At 33.9% G+C, this 19,628-nt stretch overlaps 1 protein-coding gene across 13 annotated transcripts in view; it reads left to right on the forward strand.

Annotated features, from left to right (window-relative positions):
• LOC149799750 (serine/threonine-protein kinase mig-15-like) overlaps positions 1-19,628 on the forward strand; it is a 259,276-nt gene that overhangs the window by 71,518 nt on the left and 168,130 nt on the right. For 7 of the 13 annotated variants that reach the window (XM_089959127.1, XM_089959138.1, XM_089959132.1 and 4 more), the window contains exons 9-17: positions 1,575-1,647; positions 2,282-2,339; positions 4,166-4,220; positions 4,949-5,030; positions 8,321-8,490; positions 12,741-12,822; positions 13,493-13,537; positions 15,274-15,545; positions 16,143-16,166. In XM_089959127.1, coding sequence (XP_089815253.1) covers positions 1,575-1,647; positions 2,282-2,339; positions 4,166-4,220; positions 4,949-5,030; positions 8,321-8,490; positions 12,741-12,822; positions 13,493-13,537; positions 15,274-15,545; positions 16,143-16,166 — 861 coding nt within the window. The remainder of the gene's footprint in view (positions 1-1,574; positions 1,648-2,281; positions 2,340-4,165; positions 4,221-4,948; positions 5,031-8,320; positions 8,491-12,740; positions 12,823-13,492; positions 13,538-15,273; positions 15,546-16,142; positions 16,167-19,628) is intronic. The other 6 variants (XM_089959130.1, XM_089959137.1, XM_089959134.1 and 3 more) reach the window with 2 other exon arrangements.

Here is a 19,628-nt window from a genome sequence, read left to right on the forward strand (position 1 = left end):
GCTGCAAATATAACATATTTTTGTGGTGGAAGGCACAAATATGGAAACGAGATTTAATTTCTTTCTACATTGAATTACTGACAGAAGAAACTAAATTTATGCAATATGTAATCTGCCATTTAATTTATGTTGTAGTAGGGTATAACGCCATTTTTCAGCACAAGATAGGACCATTTAATTTATGAATTATTAATTTGAGAAGACAAGTATTTCAGATAAAAGTGAATAATTATAATAAGTGTTGGTAGATAATGAGTGAAGCACTAAAGTTAAATGAGAGCAAAGTCCAGAATTGAAAATTCCATGTTACCTCACATTTCAGTTTAATCAGATATTAAGACGTTGATGTTACCTCACATTTCACGTTAACCAGATATTAAGATGTTGATGTTACCTCACATTTCAGGTTAACCAGATATTAAGACATATTAATGTTTTGTATGAGTGAGTTGAAGATTTGATAAAACAATGATGGCACTAATGTAAGTGTCCAAGGAAAATATGATAATACAGTGTAGTCAACATAGTTAAGGTTTCAGAATTGTCAAGGCCATACGATTATCTCATTTTGTAGGACTACTAGTGCAGTAAGTACTTGTAACTACAGTAGGATAAGTCGTTATAGACCACCTCTTTTGCCAGAAAATCGTGGTCTCTAAGAGCAGATGGTATTAATAAATCTGTGCATGGAGAGTCTGATCTCTCAGAACAGGTGTTTTCTCACAGCAGTGATCTTTCTAGACAGGTTTTAATGTATTTTCATTTGTTCTTGTCAAAAGTTGTGTCTCAAGACAACTGCCAGAACATAGTTTCTGGATATACTGGTTGTCATAGGGGGAATATATCCTAAACTGTTGACTGAATGCCTAAAATGAGATATTTTTATGTAATTTGTAAACATTTAAAAATGTGTGTATGTGTAATCATAAATATTTGTGGGGATACAAGTTTGTGCTTCGGGAGAAAACAGACGATTTCATGGGGATATGGTACTATGGGGGTCATAACATAACTGTTGTTAAACAGTACTCTCTTATGTGTTGGATTTAGTTTCATGTTTTTTTTTATACCTATGAAAAATAAGAAATTAAATCATCATCGGTGAATATTTCAGATTTTTCAGTATATAAAGTAAGTGTTAGGCCATGTGTATTATCGTTAAAGTTTGGTACTGTTTATTTAAGGTGATATGCAACATCTGACCCAGGCATGTGCAACCTATGGCAGTGTGTTGGATCTGGCCCATGGCCTGGTTTTATCTGCTTACTTACGTCATAGGGTGTAACTTAAAAAGATCGTTTATCCAGTCCATGCCCTGGAGGAAGTTGCACATGCCCGATCTAACCCATCATAATTCAGGTCGAATTTGATCAAGCTTAAGTTCTTTATCTTTCATATTTTTTTCCAAACTTAACTACCATTTTGCTTTCGCTGCTGTGGAAAAAGTAATTCTGAATAGGTGGAAATTTAAAATAAGACAGACCAGTAATAGTTCATATAGCAAATTTTGGGAGGTGGGTGACAAAAGCACAGCTTGATGCTGTGGCTGATTGTTTTCATTTTCACTTTTTCAGTTGATTTCGGTGTAAGTGCTCAATTAGATAAAACAATAGGAAGGAGAAATACATTTATTGGGACCCCATACTGGTAAGTAGCATGTAGGGTTCAGTATTCAGTCAGTATTTGGAAGGATATTCACCTAGTTTATTCTTTCAAATGCTCTATGATAAATTTTGCAGACATGTTCATGGATCAGATAACTAAACCATTTCAGTATACATTTGAATATATGTATGAGTACCAGGCATGATAATTTTCTGGATACATTTGAAATTTTGAGTCCTGGTTAGTGAATTAAAGTAAAGTAACCAGAGTATGACTCAATCATTGTAGTGAAAAATGCGACTTAAATTGCAAGATGCACTGTAAATTAAAACCAAAGCCAATGTTCTATAGCACAAAATGTGAAAATCGATATTAGGATTTAGTCTTCTTTGCAAATGAAGGACACAGAGAAAAAGTGTTATAAAAGTACCTGATTAAATATTATGGAACATTCTCATCCCTGGAGTACCATAAAGCAATTCCAAAATACATACATTCATCACATAACTGTGGTTTTTCTTTCCTCATGTAATGAGTACAGCACTGTTAGTGCTTAAAAAATCATTTAGCGCCTTCATCTAGAAATACCCTAATTCAGAAATGTTACTTTTAAATGGATGTATTGAGAAATTCATGCACAGAAGTAAGAGACATTTTATTTCCCATCCTTTTTTAGGATGGCCCCAGAAGTTATTGCCTGTGATGAAAATCCAGATGCCACTTATGACAATAGGGTAAGCCTTAATCATCAAATCACAATTTCTTAATTATCTCCCTTGGATACACTTTTCTTCTTTCTAATATGGAGGATGCATTTATGAATGTTGGAGAAAAAAAAATGAAGAAAAAAATACAAAAAGTTCTTGAATTGGCAGCCCCAAAATGATACATTACCGTACTAGAACTGGCATGAAGAACAAGTTTGATAAGAATACATTGACATATTCAAGTGCTATATCAAACAAGTTCTTTCCTACAGCTTGGAACAATACATGGTTTTGTGTTTATTACACATCTCCTTTTTTAATACTTATCTACATATTCTAAAATCTAAATTTCTCTGCTGCAAATTTACAATTGAAGGAGGGTGGTTGGAGGCTAATGTATGGTTGTCATAGCCCTTCCAGATTTACATGCCAATGAAAGTAGTGAAAGCATCTTCAAGTTTTTTCGAATTGTAAAGAAAAACATAAACTTTTTAAAATTTTTTACAGTTTAATGATTAATAGAGTCAAGCTTAGAAACACCTAAGCTTAATATATTTCCTTAGTATTAATCAATATTAAATCAAAATACATGTTTATGCAAATGAAGACCTGCCAACCCTACTGCGAAGATTGGGGGAATCCTGATTTATGGACCTATCTCCCCTTTCCCCAATTTTTCAACTCCCCGAGGGAAAAAAAACCTTTTATTTTTATTTTTACAAAGGCATCATTTTCCATTTCCCTGTTTCTGCTTTCGGTTTTTCTGTGTCTGGTATGTTTCTTAGCACTTTGATTTCCGGTTTTTATATGCCAGTACAAAGAGATTGCCTCACAGTGTGGTTCTCTTCTTGCAAATCTCAGCATCATAATGGATACGTTTCTCAGCAAGAAGCTGAAAAGAAGAAATGAAAGAAACTGATGGCTTTTCACAAGCCAAGAAAAAGAAATGGGGTCAGAAATAGAGGAGTGATTGGGAGAAGCAGTTTGCTTTCATTTGTCCATCGACTTGAGGGGCCTATCATGCATTTTGCCACTGATGATTGGTTCTTTCCACATTCAGTTTTGCATCAGAACTGTAGATTTGGTAAAGCCAAAACTCTATGCAGATCATCAGTGTTGATTCCTTCCATTCGGTTGGAGAAAAAGGCCAGGACCTTAAACGATACTACAGATTGTTTAGACACATCTACAACACTTGCATGAATAAGTACCGGTAAGTCATCTTTTAGTGGGTTGCTCTCAGAAAAAAAGGATGGATCTGGTCAACTGTTGTTTCCAACCCTTGGAAGAGAAATGCTATCAATACTTTCAATACCACATAGCAACAGCAATGCTGAGAGAGCATTCTCATTGGTCAGAAAAAACAACCAGCCAAAGAGCCAGCTTGTCAGCTTCAATTCTGGAAGCTATTCTTGTTCGCGAATTTGGCACCCAAGGACAAATAGATGATGAACTTTTGCAGAAATGCAAATCTGCAAGGTGAGTGGACTGAAATAACAAAAGTAAACATCTTTATCAGAATATACACCTTACTCTTGTACCTCCTGATTTTTTACCGTGCCTCCTGATTTTTAATGGTGATTTGGGGGCAAATTCCTGATTTTGAGGTTTTCAATGTTGGCAGGTCTGCAAATGGTAAATATTGATGTACCAGTATAATAATATATTGGTAATCATTCATACACTACTGTATTGCAATTTGTATCATTAGAAATTATTACATATTGTTATTTTAACCCTGTCTTTTAGACTGGTTGGGGAACTTTTGTTGTAAAGGTGGGTTTTTTTAAATAGAGGAATTTCATACAGTAGGATCACATATATGGTAAATGGTGATATTTTTCTATTTTCAGAGTGACTTGTGGTCTCTAGGAATTACATGTATTGAAATGGCTGAAGGAAAGCCACGTAAGAAGTTTACTTCAGGATAATTTTTCTCTTGGAACCTAACATTATTGAGATGGATTTATTTTGTCACCTTGGCATAAAGATGTGTTTAAAGAAATTAGGGATGCAATTTATCATAGTAATTTAAGTTAAACTGTTCAGATCTGAAGTTAATATGCATTACTTTGAATTTGTTTTTGTTTATTCCCCAGGATTTAGTTATGTCCATTCCTGATTTTACTTATTCCCATTCCTAAATCTTCAAATCATATACAAATCACAAGATTATTTTTGAAGATGGTACAAGATGGACAGGCATACCTAACTTTGCTTACATAGAGCACATTATTAAAAGGACATAATTGCTTGAATAATTGTTTAATTCACAAAAATATTATCATATATACTCTCAGGGTCTATACTGTTTGTTCTGATTACCCCCAGAAATATTGCATAGACCTGGATAGGCTAGTCCATTATACAGTTGCAGATCTGAGTTGATACAATTTGCAGTTGGATCCAACATAAACAGTACCCCACATAGTGCCCTGTTTTTTTTGTTGATTTTATTTCCTCTAGAAAGCCAGTACAACCCTCAGTTGCATTCATCAATTAGGGGACCAATGTATTCTTTCAGTTAGTGAAAATGTTGATACCAGTAGCTGTGAATCAGATAATGTTCATGAGCATAAACATTTTCTTAATTCAGCAACATTTAATATTTTAGCAACATTTAATATTTTTTCCAGCTCTCTGTGATATGCACCCTATGAGAGCCTTATTCTTGATACCCAGGAACACGCCACCAAAATTAAAATCATCCGCCAAATGGTAAGACATATATTTTTGTAGGTTTCATAATAATATGCTTTTTGTCATGCTTTCGTTAGGGGGTGGCCAAGTAGTCAAAGGCTGTATCCTTTATGGATCGCTGAGTTCTCACCTCTGTCTGTGTGTGTTTGAGTTTCATGCTCTACCAATGTTGCTATGTGAGAAAGCTTGTCAGTAGCTTCCCATGGGTTGGTGGCTCTTCCAAGGGTTTTGCTGAGTTCTTCATCCACCAGATATACTGATGTTATGTATAGCCTATGTTGTGCTGAAACCCACAACAACAACAATCGCCTTGATTAGTGTGTATTTTGATATAAATATCACAACAGCTCTCTTGTTTACCGTATTAAGTTTGTATATTAAAACAAGTTTGTATATTAAAACTTTGAGCTGAAGATATTTATTTGGAAGGGTTTTTGTTCCTAAATTTTTGTAAAATCAGTTTTTACATTTTTCAAATTTTACTTTTAGGTGGCACCATATAGCCATGATTGTGCTGAAGTACTGTAAATCACTACTACATACATACATTTTGTAACTTGTATATAGTAGAGCTACATTAAAGGATGGTTTGCAGGTGTGAGATTACATATCTGCTTCATATTAGCTTTTTAGCTGTTTGATGGAAAACCTGCATAATATAGATGAATACAAGTTTAACTCTTGTTTATCATCACATGCAGCAGGCAGATATAATACAATTATTATGGCCACACAATAATTAATTTATGGGGTGAAAAGTTTCTTATTTGCATTATTTCACAATAACATGTATAGACCTATTTCTTTAACAAAACGTCCAGACTCTAGAATAAGTTCATTGCTAAAGGTTTTAATTTGAGGATGAAATAGCAGGCTTGACAGAAAGGGACTCTTTCTTCTATAATGAAATAGCAGGGTTGACAGAAAGGGGGACTCTTTCTTCTATAAAGTAATAGCCTTATTTGGCATCAAATTAATTCCAGAATGAGCCTTATATGAATCAAAAGACTGGACCCAAAAGGAATGTAGTGCCTATAAACTCAGCTTTTTTATTATCCCTTTATTGTCTCACCTTGTTTAGCTCATGTAATGCATTCTGATAGTGCTGGCACTATTCCGGTGGCCTAGTGGTTTTAGTGTCTACCTTGGGTGCAGTAGGTCGTGGGTCCAAAACCCTGGCAGAGTCACACATAAGGGGTTAGTGTTAGGACTGGTGTCAGGATAATGTGACTGAGTGGGACATGATGCTCCAAGTCTGCAGCACAATGCCCCTATGCTAGACATAACTATCAACTGTACACTGCAGACTTCATAGCAGTATGACTGAAAAATTGTTAAAGCAGTGTTAAAATTCCAAATCACACTTGCACACTAATAGTGCTGGCATTGCCATCATCATCAATAATGTTTAAGAGTTTGGTTAAGGTTTATCTGTGTGGTCATAAGTCTGTGATTGTTTATTGGGTTGATTTCATAATTGGACCTACATTACTTCGGTGTCCTAAGTGGTTAGAATGTCTGTCTCAGATGTGGGAGGTCATGGGTTAGAACCCCATTTGAGTCACACCAAAGACTTATGAAAATGGTACTAACAGCTGCCTCGCTGAAAATTTGTTAAAATTGTGTTAAAAATCCACATCACACAGACACATGCACAGAATTGGACCATAATTAGTAAACATTGGTCATTCATCTCCACAGACATCCGTCATTCTTGTATCTCTCCATTCAAGGTTGTCATTTGAAAATGTTGGTTATGTTTTTGGTTAAGGTTTTTATTGATGGTTACAAGTTTCAGACCTATTGAGGAATTGCTGTCATTTTTTAGCAGTAGAAACGCTAAGCATTTCCCTTAAGATTCTTGCACACACCCCCACCTGCATCCAAGGCAAGGTCAAATTAATGTGAAGATGTTGATTAAGTTTTTAATCAGAGTTTTTCAATATGGATGTAAGTTCCTAACCTTAAAGGAATTGCTTTTATATATCAAATTAATAGACAATGTACCTTCACTTGCAAACCCCATTACGGTCTGCCCAGCTTTGGACAAGGTCAAGTTCATTGGAAAACCAATGTTACATTTTTTGCATACAGTATTTCTGGATGGTCAAATGTTCCAAAGTCTGGAGTGGATAGCTACCATACATGGACTTTAGGTTAAGGAAGTTTGATATTCATGCACTCCTATCTTCCTTGAGAAATCCAAAAACCGTGCCCTTTAATATCCATGCAGACATACTCTCCCTCTGACCCTCATCTAATGTCAGGGTCATTTAAAAATCTTCAAAAAAAATGTTTGGGACAAGTTTTACCTTATTATCTTAGGTTCCAAACCATATATGGGACAACTGTCATACTTGTGTTTTGGAATGAGGTTATACCCTTTCTAGTTATGTTTAGACACTCATGCCAGTTGAATTTCTAACAATTTCATTGTATCTTTGAAAAGTCCTTGATTTTGTAGAAAAACTCCTTGAATTTATTTGAGGGAAAACATACTTTTAAACTGGTTACAATATCCCACTTTTAAGTGAGGAATTTTGTTGTATATCTATTAGATGAATGTAATGAATGAATAAATAACATAGGATATAATTTATTTTATCAATTGACATTTAACACTGGTAATAAACAAAATACTCATTGAAAACTTTTGGATAGTCCTTGAAGCCTCATTGAAAAGAACTTTTTCACTTGAGAAGGCTGGGTTTGTGAGGTGGTGGAAGATTTTTTGTTGTTGTAGTAGGGTTTAACACAATTTTTAGCACACGATAGGCTATACATGGCAGCCAGTATTAATGGTGCAGGAAGAACCCGGGAAAACTCTGGAAAGAACCACCAACCCACGTGAAGCTACTGGCAAGTTTTCTCACATACCCACATTGGCAGAATCCGAGACTCAAACCCACGTAGACATAGGTGAGATAGCAGTGATCTGTAATGGAGAGGGCTTTAAACCACTCGGACACTCGGATCCCCCGGTGGTGGAAGAACTTCTGACATAATGGGTATTTTAGTTGTCTAGATAAGGCTTAGTGTAATCTCTTGTTTACTTTCTAACTAATTAAAAGCCTGATTTGATAAAAAGGGTACTCTCTTTTCTTTCTGATTTTTGTGGTGGGGGTTTGCAACTAATTATAGGTATTAAAATAGAAATATTTGTTAAAGATTTTTGCACCCAGAATTAAAAGATAAAAAATTTAATTGTTTTGATGATGTACAAAAGTTTGAGGGAATTAAAAGTTAAAAACCTTGTTTGTTTAATTAGTTTGTAAAGTTTACTAAAAAGAAATATTTAATTTTTTTAGGTCAACAAGATTTCATAATTTTGTGGAGTCATGTTTAATAAAGGATTATACTCAGCGTCTAAATACAGAGCAGCTGTTGAAACATTCATTCATCCGGGATCAGCCCACCGAGAGACAGGTGCGAATCCAGCTCAAGGACCACATTGACAGACATAAAAAGAACAAGAAACGTAAGTTACTCTTGAGAATTTTCTGGACTGCTTTAGAAAATAGGATTTCTGAATTTCCAGGAGGAATTATTTGGTAACATATATAAATTCCAACTTTAGAAAATGACAGAATGAAGAAAAAGTACTGAATGTTTTAAATCATAGTGCGCTTTGATGGTGTGTAACAAATGATGTGAAATCAAAAATGCATTTATAAGGTAAAAAGACTGAAATTCACATGCATATAAAATAAAAAAAATGAAGTTCATTTAGAATGTAAATGTATGCATATTTATTGTTTAGGCTGTAAAAGATGGAACATGGTGGTAGACCTAAAATAACAGGCTTCATTTATGGTCTTACCAACTTAAATTGATACACATTAAAAGAGAAATCTTTTTTAACTCGGTGATTTCTTATTTAGTATTTAATTTTTCCTCAGAACCATGCATTGGTAAATGCATTTATAAGAAAATTGACAACTGAATAGTAAGAAAGTTGAAGTACATGCATACTCAGCAACTGATTTGATGCAATTATAACAGTAAAACCATAATAATATTATCCAGAAAGCACAAATTAGATTCAACATAGATTCTCAGGGCCCCGAGTGGTCTAAAGCGCTCTCCATTACGGATCACTGCCATCTCACCTCTGCCTGCATGCGTTCGAGTCTCGGATTCGGCTAATGTGGGTATGTGAGAAAGCTTGCCAGTAGCTTCTCGTGGGTCAGTGGTTCATTCCGGGGTTTTCCCGGGTTCTTCCTCCACCATTAATACTGGCCACCATATATAGCCTTTCGTATGCTGAAAAATGGCGTTAAACCCTACAACAACAACAACAACATAGATTCTCATGTGTCTGAATGTAACATAAAAAATAATGATAACTTTAGGAAAAATATGTCATATTTATCATACATAATCACTTAAAAGTATAATCACAAACAACATAGACCCAGATCTGCCATTGTATAATCCATCTGCAGATCTGGGTCAATGTTGTTTGCAGATTACTTATAACAAACTGCAGATACCCATATCTGCGAGTGCGTTATGTGGCAGAACATTTGTGTCTGTGCAGTTTAGAAGCATGTATATACAGTACATTTCAGCAAGTGTGTATGTGTTATGGTCATTAAGCAAGTGCTGTTTAAATTTCAAATATCTTGAAATTTTCTCTGCTACATTTCGTTTGAATCTCAATACTTATTATTACATGCCAATGGACTCAGACTTATGAAACACTAAATTCATGCTCAAAATATCTGCCTCCACTAATTTAGGGAATAACATTATGCATAGAATTTGTTGTTTTCCAAAGCACTGTTTGATTTCCAGCTGCCAGGATCTTCGTTGTTTGCACTTTGACTTGACTTATAAGCGAGTATAGATGGCATGTCTTTCTGGATTTATGATTGGTGTTTTAAAGGACCGTTTCATCTTGTTCGTGGAGTTTAGTCTCATTAGATTCCACAAATTCCTTGTTGTTGTTCCTTTAAAAAAGTCGCTATATGTCCTCGTCCATCATTCTCTGACAGAAGAATCTCCATTGAACTCCCCTTCTTCTTATGCTTCTTCAGAGGCAGTAATGGTTCGCTTGTCTTTTACAGTATACAAGTTTCTTACATGCTGTCGTTGTCTGACTGTTCATTCAGATTAGAACCAAATACAAGATTCAATGTCAAACTTCGGGTTTAGTATTTATATTTATACTTATTTGCACTGTCATGACACATGAGAAATATTTCTGTGTCCAAGCTAGAATTTAGCATGACAGTGCATCATAAGTATGTTTGGCACATCAAAACGTTGGCCGCACTGGTTAACTATAAAAGCACGTCGGCACTGATTTCCTTTAAAAAAATCACCGAGTCATTTAAACTTTTATCACTAGATTAAGAAAGAAGTATGAAATAGTATGGCTTAAGATGAAAAATAAAACAGAGAACCAATGGTATTTTCCAAGAAGAAGTAAAGAAATTGTAAATTTACCATGACAAATTATTGTAATCATGTTTAGCACATCAAAGTTTTAGCCATTGCTGATTACCTTGAAAAGATCACACTGAGTCGATGAAGCATCGATCACTGCATAGTCACAAAGAATTATTATATACTCTGATTCAGGATGAGAAACAAATTAAAAAATCTAGTTTTTATCTCCACAGAATAAAAAATATGTATGAATTTCATACATTAAATTATTATTTTGTTGCACAGTATATGTCAATATTATCATCACAGACAAACCATATTCACAAAAAGATGTATTTCTCGTTGAGTCACAGATCAAAATGCTAAATCGTGATGTGAAATGAAATTTTTTTTATTATACCAAAAGCATTTCAAGAACAAGACTATTGACATTTGTAAACATTATTTCGTGAATAAGGCTAGTAACAATTTAGTTACGATGCAACAGGTTTAATATTTCTGGAGTAAATGTGATGTGAAGTTTGCTTTAAAGCAATTTGTTAGAATGACCTGGAAATAAGATTTGTTGTTGTTCCGTAAAATATACACCCCTGCCTGAAAATACGAAAATTAGTTTTTTTTTTAAAGTATATTAAAAGTATATTATGCACACCAAAGTCTGGTTCATGGCAATGAAATTTTGTTGTGATTCAGACATCAGTTGGAGGAAATTATATACAAATTCAAGTTGTATTGAAGGTTAATTTAGCTGGGTTCCCAGTATTACAGCAAGGAAGCACTGCTGGATTTTCATTCTAGTCAGTAATTTTATTGATTTATTAAAAGGTTTTCCATATACATGACTTGTGATTCAGAATTTTCTGTAACTCTTTAACGTCATTCTGATCGGCCTGCATTGTATGTACTAACAACACGCAGAGTATGGTGCCTAAATATGACACATTTAATGCTATTGTTGTGTGTTGCCACTGATGTTATAATACTGCGAAACACTTTATATTTGTGGGTTTCATTTGTACATCTATCTCTTACAAAAACAAAAAATAATGCTTGCGTCTTTGCAAAAGATTGATATGAATATTCATTTCCACACATTTGCTAGCCAACAGGTTTAATACATAGTGCATTAAGCTAATTAATGTAATTTATTTCATGCTAACATACCATATATGTGGAGACTTCTTTTTCTACATGTCTTGGCTAACACATTTAACACCACTATTGTAATCTTCAGTACTTAGGTTCTCAGGTGTTCTTAAAGACTGCTATCAGAATATAAAGTTGTCAATAATTATGGATTAGGTGCTTATATAAAGCCAATGATTGTGATTTTAAACATATTTTTTTCCAAATAGTCTTTGCCTATATAAACAGTTCTGCTAAAATTGAAATTTACCCCAAAAGGTAAAATCAAAATGTCACTGACACAGTGGTTTCATAGAGGAAATTTGAACTAAAATCTCCTACTGTTATGGGCCTTTGTTATCTTAAGGACCATTTTGGTACCAATACAGTAGGTATCGGGATATCTATCTTCAGCTTAATGTAGACAACGTAAAATAAACCTCACTTTGTGATCCTAAGGACCATGTAGGTACCAATACAGTAGGTATTGGGATATCTGTCTAAAGCTTCATGTAGACAACGTAAAATAAATCTCACTTTGTGATCCTAAGGACCATGTAGGTACCAATACAGTAGGTATTGGGATCTCTATCTTCAGCTTCATGTACACAACGTAAAATAAACCTCACTTTGTGATCCTAAGGACCATGTAGGTACCAATACAGTAGGTATCGGGATATCTATCTTCAGCTTCATGTAGACAACGTAAAATAGACCTCTTTTTTATCATAATTCACTATCACCTTAGTAGTGCTTGTGTTTACACATCAGAATAAATGATGAATGTATTTCATTGTAGGAATCGTCCATATTGTGACAAAATTTAGAAGAAAATTGAGATAATATGAGAAGAATAGCTTGACCAGCTGACAAATTGTACCATTTTTTTTAAAATTACATAATTATCTTAAATTGTATAGTTGTATTATGCATTGTGATATGAGTTTGGTAATTTAACATAGTGTCATAAAAATATTGACATTTTTTATGCATATCATAATCATATTGTCACATCCTGAACTCACTTTGGATATCTGAGGTTTATGTCTCAAGTCCTTGAGCCTAGATACCCAAAGGCCACTCAGATAAGGTCAGCATAAGATCCACACTAATGAGTTTTGTTTATAAATTACTTGTGCTTACAAGGTTAACAATGATGAAAGGAAGTTGAAAATTTAAATGTGAACTTTGCTTTTTCACCCATTGTAGCTGAAGACCATGACACGGAGTATGAATACGAGGGTAGTGATAATGAGGAGGAAGATGAGAGTACCATGCCAGGGGAGCCAAGGTTAGAGCAGAAGAATGTTGACTAATATCACATTTATATAATTGAAACTGATGTAGGACAAAGCAGTGGTAATACACTCGCTCTGTACCTAAGGGCTCTGATATGACTATGCAGTATCTACACTGAGACATCTTAACAAAAATGTTTAATTAACTTTTCCCTATATTTTCATCAAGACATGAAGATTTGTTTAAATTTACTAGTTAGGGACAAAGGCAGTTACCTGAGCTCTTGACAACAATGGTAGTTTGCAAGCTTGATCTCATGTAATGGTGGAAAGATTTGCATGTTCCATGTATTGATATGTATAATATTGCACCAAACCACAATGTGATAGATATCAATATGCTGGTTAACGTATATCATGGGATTATCATACCACTTCTAATGTGGGATTACGATGCAGCTTAAATTTTTAAGGTGGGATTTTTATAAAAAAACTGTTTTCACAGTAGAGTTGATGTTTTGATGGGCATTTTGGTTTACAGCAACCACAAAATAAGCAAAAGTTGATAACCTACGAAAAATGGTGAAATTATATTATTTAAGACATTATAATGCAATAATTGATAACAAAACAAGCTTCTCATTAAGTTAGTATCGATTTGTATATTATCGTCAAATGTTTGTATCATGCTTCATGCCGCTAAATATTGATATTTCATTACAGTGATGAGTCTTTTCATGCTCAATCTCCAGTTGCAGAATTTGAAAGGTTAAGTTGTGGACTATCTAGGATTTCATTGTTATCCCTAGCTTTAACTTACTCACCCTTTTGCATGTTGTAAGAAATGACCAGTGGAGGCAGCTATTGTGCCCTTTGTTCTGTTCTTGTGATAACATTTCATCTGAAAAGGTCATGGACTTATTTAAAAAAGTGCTGTTTACTTTAAGGATTTTAACACCTAAACTTACTTCACACTATATAGCCAGGATTGTGCTGATATGCAATGCACTTTACTTAAGTTGCCCTCACATTAAATAACTTGCTGTGCCATAAAGCACCAAACAGAAATATGTGATTAAACCTTGTACCTATATACGATACTCAACCTCTGTGACCACGCTAAAGTATGGCCACTTGACTGATTCATCCTTCACATCATTTTCTTAAAAAATGTATCACCCTATTAAAACAGAAATCACTACTGATCCTGACGCCGTGCTGATTACATTCATTAAGGGAGTTATCTATTATTGATTTACTGTTTACCAATCTGAAGTACAATGTACATGTTTTCACCATTGTTCAGAAAAAAAGGAAGAAAAACCAGTCTTCATTTGATGACAACGGAAATATCAGTGGCAAAATTTCATACATTGGATTTTTCATCTGCTTAATTATCAAGACTGTAATATTTAATAACTTTTCCCAAGAAAATATATCTCAAAGGGACCTTTGTATACATGCTGCTGAACCAGGACACATAATATAGATCTCAGTATTTTCATCAGTAGATTGATTTCTACATCAGTTAGATTTTTATCTATTTTGAAGTGATCAAAAACAATATTTTGAACATGAATCAGATTCTGATGGCATGATTACATAATAATTAATTAACATGAGTCAATGTAATGTCAATTCAAATAAAAAGGAAGAGTTGTATATCTCATGTTTCAATGCAGAAACTTTTAAATATAGTCCAAAAACATTTTCATTAACCTTCCCAAGTTTAGAGCCTAATATCCACTGATGATATTTACAGAGATTTATTGTGATTATCAAGTTTCACATGTAACGGGTTCATAATAGTTTTCTGGTCTGATTTCTCCTTGTAACTTTGTTTGCACATGTCCGATGATATTTCTTCAATATACTATCTTAAAATCAGCTTTGTTTGAAACGCATTGAAAACTTCAACCTTAAGATTCATTTCAGGTCATTTGAAGCTTTAGTGAATAAATGATGCATAAAAGTTTTAAAATGGCTGGGTCTGGGCTCCTGCACAGCCAATGGCATGCTGTCTTCTCTCTGTTACTAAGAACAAATTGTATTTCTGATAATACGGCACTTATCTATATTTAGCTTTTCTGGCTTGTAACCTAGCATGGCCAGTCTTGTTGTATAGGGGACATAACTCAAATTCTGAAAATGACTTGGTCCAAGTGATTACATCCCTTTGTATAGTTTGACAGCTTCTTTGTAGGAGTTCATGCAGTACAGAATCATTCCAGTAGAAAATGCACATCAGAAATAATTGCTTAAATATTTTCTCAAAATATTTTATGAATATTTTAAATGTCTATTAAGAGATAAAGAGAAGAAAAGAATTAAAAACTTATAACTAAGATTGCATGTGTTTAGAGAGATATTGGTGTTTGCTTATGAAATTCAGTAACTATCAGTTTCTCATAAGGTAAGTTAGTCCTTTTGATCCTGTTAAGCATAGTATTGCCTGAAATCTCCAAACCATCAGTATTCTTAATCATCTAATCTTTCTTCGCCAGCTCCATTTTACAAATTCCTGGTGAGTCGACACTCAAGAGAAACTTTCAACAGATCCAGGAAAGGGAGGCCAAATCACCGTATGCCAGGCCAGTACCTATTGATCAAGCTCAAAAACAACATCGCCATGGCATCCAAGGTCAGCCTCGTCCCTCCTCAGGTCATGAAGGTCAGAGAGGTCAAAGGCCAGTCTCTAGTCAGTTCCAAGCGCAGGCCAAACCTGTAGTACAAGAACAGTTGCCAAAACAAGTTCCATTGCAGCCCCGTCTCATAGGTATATACTTATCTTCTATCTTCCTGCGTACATCACTTTTGATTTGTCACCTACTGTCTAGTATAGTTCATGAAGCCAATGTGAGTTAATGTGAGAGTTAATTCCTCTTTCCACTAATGAAGCTATGAAGGTGTTAAATGCATGCTTTCATCATATACTTGTATTAAACTAAAATAACATTATAAGTTTAATTCAATAACAAGTTCCAGATTTGGCATTCTATTACAATTTCATGTGAGTAATTTATCATCAGTTGTTTGTATTAGTAACCTCTTTTATCATGCTGTATTGAAGTTCAGACCAGTTCATTATGGCATATCTGGGACTCTACAGTCCGCAATTGGACTTGATTTTTAAGCAGGTATATATGGTATGTCTTGTAATATTTTCATCCCTTTAATTTTATTAATGGAATATCACTTGAAATTTTCAAATTCATCTATGCTGTCAATGCTTTGATTAATAATTTGTATTTTGGGGGTAAATATTTTCATTGGAATATATAAAATTGTAGGTTATACATCATCATGGACTTGAGACTAAGATTTGTTCCCCAATATACATGTTGTATATGTGCATTTATTACATCTTTTTTAGAGAAAGAAATGGAACAAGAAAAAGGTGGTCTTATTTTACCTATCCCCTTATATGTATATTATTGTGCACATTCATATATGAAAGCAGAGTAGATATTTTAAAATTCCAGCTAATATGACTATTTTTAAAAAATCTTGTAAGATTACATAATTTTATCAGTTGGTTTGCTTCATAACTTTCAATAACATAACTATCTTAATATATTATGTAACTTGTCATTATTGTTAAAATGAAATAATTTCTTGATAATTTTTATAAATTCAGAAGAACTCTCAGTTTAACTTCAGATTGTTTTAATTCTTTATGCATAGATAATGTCTCATTAAAATTATCTCTGTTACACACACACACACATATATATATATATATATATATACATACATACAGCAATTTCAAAGACATATTTTATTGGACACATGTGATTAAATGACGTGATTAAAATTAAATCTTGCTAGTCAGTTTCATTGCATGTCAGTTTGACTTTTGTCAATGAACTACAAAACACTTAGTAGTCATATTAGCTGGTATTTACAAAATACATTTTTAAATCCTAGAATAAAGTTGCTAAGATGGTGCAGGGTAGCTTTGTCATAATTCAGTAGTATTATGAACTACTATTTTTTTCCCTTTTCTATATCTTTAGTTTTAGCACATACTTTTTCCGTATTTTTATACATTGCTCTTTCTAAATCGAGTTTTTGGCAAATTCTGAGCATCTTTATTAAGATGTAAAAAACAAAATTATTGGTCAGAGTTTGAAAAAAATTCAATTTCATAATACATGAAACTTGTTTGTGCGCTTATATCATTTGTTCAAATAAAATTAATGGAGCAGGTCCTTCAAAAGATAGTTTGTTTTAGGAGAGTCGGAAAAATGTAAATCTGGTTTTAAGAATAATATTTTTTATAGTTATGAACTGATTAGAATTGTTTTATTTTTGTTAATATAGCTTTCCATATTTAAACAGAGTAAATTAACATTGTCAGATACACGTAATTTAGATGCTTATATGTATTTTCAGAGATAATTCTTTTAGATTCCAACATAAATGCAAACTCTGATATGCAGCAGAGTTACATTTTATAGTTGGGTTACTTTGTCACAGGTTGTATTTTTTTCTTGACAAATAAGAATATAGAATAACAAGAACAAAATAATTCTTAGAAATTTTAACATTTCATGATAATAACATTTCCTACTCTTTTTTATCGGCTAGAATGTTGCTTGAGAGACACTTAACAGTATTTTTTGATGGACAGATTTATTGGTTATTTTTTATACAAGTATTTGAAGGACATGAAATTGTGGCTTTTTATTAAATTCAGGTGAAAGTTATTTTCTTTTGCTAGTAATTTCAGGTCACTGTCAAGTCTGTGTGAATTCACAATTTTGTGTAGGGTACCAATTTCTTGTGGCATTTATGGTTGGCACAAATTATGAATTAAAAGATCCAATAAATATTCTTTATATGTCAACAGTTGGATCTCCTTCCCTAATCCCTGAATTTAAGTAATAAAGACATACTGTTTTTCAAAACCCAGAAAAATTGACTCAACAGATATAAGGAATTCATCGCATCTGAATGGCATTCCTGTCTAATTTTAGGCCACTTGTGATTTTTACTTTTTCATAAAAACTATACAGTTTTCACAGTTGATTTATATATTTGCATGTTGAGTCCAACTGCAACCAACACAGACCCTGATCTGCCTTCACCTAATGTGCAAGCATATCAGGGTCTGTGTTGTTTGGTCTACTGATTATACCTTATAAACTGCACAGACCCAGATCTGCCAGTGCATCATGTGATGACATCTGGGTTTGTGCAATGTGCAGTTGTACTTGAATTATAAGTCACTATATATGGTAACATTAAAACATTGCAGAAGTACATTTTTCATAATAAGTTATGGCAGAGTCAAAATATCAGTGTTGCTGAGGAGTAAGTCTTGAATAATGTTTTTTACTGCTCTAATGGCCTAGTGCATCTGCCTCAGATGGGGGAGGTTGCGGGTTTGAACCCCAGCTGAGTCATACTGCTTATAAAAATAGTACTAGCAGCTTCCTCGCTTGGCACTCAGCATTAGGAGGTTAATACTAGGACTGGTCAGCCTGGTATCAGGATAATGTGACTGGGTGCGACATGATGCTACATGCCTGCTGCATGATGCTCAAGTACTAGACATCTCTATAAACCGACACACTGCAGACATCACAGCGATAGGACTTGAAAATTACTAAAGCTACAATAAAAATCCAAATCACACAAATACACATACATGCACAAGCACACACGCACAGACACACATTATTTCAATTTTCTGAATTTGAAAAGTTCACCAAAATGATGTGAAAATGAGATGAATAATTTTATATTAAAGTTCTTCCTCTTTGTTGGTACTTTCCTGGACTGGGAAGGCATCCTTTTGTTTTCATGGAACAATCACCATTTGTGGACGATTTAAATTTGTGGTTTGCAACAAATCCATGAAAATTTTTACCCAGCAACAAATCCATGAAATTTGCTACCCAGAAAATTCATGAAAATTGGTACCTTGCATCAAATCCATGAAAATTGGTACCCAGCAACATATTGAAAATTGGTACCCCACAAGAAATGATGAATTCACAATATCTGTTTTGAGTGCATCTTATTTGGATAGATTATATTTAGGCTTAGTTGGTCTAGGAAAAAAAAGATTGCTTTGAAATTTTCTTACTCCTTGTGTTGAGCTGGTCTTAAGCAGAAAATGGACACAGGAGTCACTTTAGCATCCAAGTCTATTTGTACTACTGTCCACGCCAGAAACTAGCCTCGCTGTTTTTTCAGTGTCTGTTCCAGCTAAGTATTGCTCTCATTATCAAAGCTTGAGGTGGGCTTGATATGCAGTTCATGGCAAGCTTGTTGTTTTTCATTCTTCATTCTCCTCAGGGTCCATGCTCGGGGGCAATTCAGATGAACTAGTCATTCTGATCCCTGTCATTTTCCTTAAAAAAATGTAGCAAGAGCTATCATCCTCTTTTGATTTCATATTCTGAGTACAATATCAACTCTAGTGTCTTCATTCTGTTAGTGGAAGAGTTTTCTGTTTTCAGGTCAACTTTTGTGTCAGGGAATGATTATGTCTCCCTTTGAATAAGCAATTTCCTTTCAATCTATGAGAGAAAAGAATTTGCACATCCCATGCATTTGTAGCCCAATCACAAGTAAATTGTTACTCTTTGGAGGTGCAATGGCCAATTGCTAGTATAGGCCAATTGCAAGTATAGGCCAATTGCTAGCAAAAGTAACAGGTTTATTTCTTATTTCAGAATATAAACGTAACAAGAATTGTACACTCAAACATATCACCCAATTTCAGTAGCAACTTATTTTCAGAGTCTTTTGCACTAACAGTCATAAAATAATTGTGCTTGACCCCCCCAAAAAAAACATTTTTTCTTTTTAAAAAGCTGTTATTAAGTAATTAGTTTTCTTTTGTAGC

This window comes from Sinohyriopsis cumingii, chromosome 5 (assembly GCF_028554795.1).
Source record: "Sinohyriopsis cumingii isolate HCF-2022 chromosome 5, ASM2855479v2, whole genome shotgun sequence".
In the NCBI taxonomy this organism is placed as follows: Eukaryota; Metazoa; Mollusca; class Bivalvia; order Unionida; family Unionidae; genus Sinohyriopsis; species Sinohyriopsis cumingii.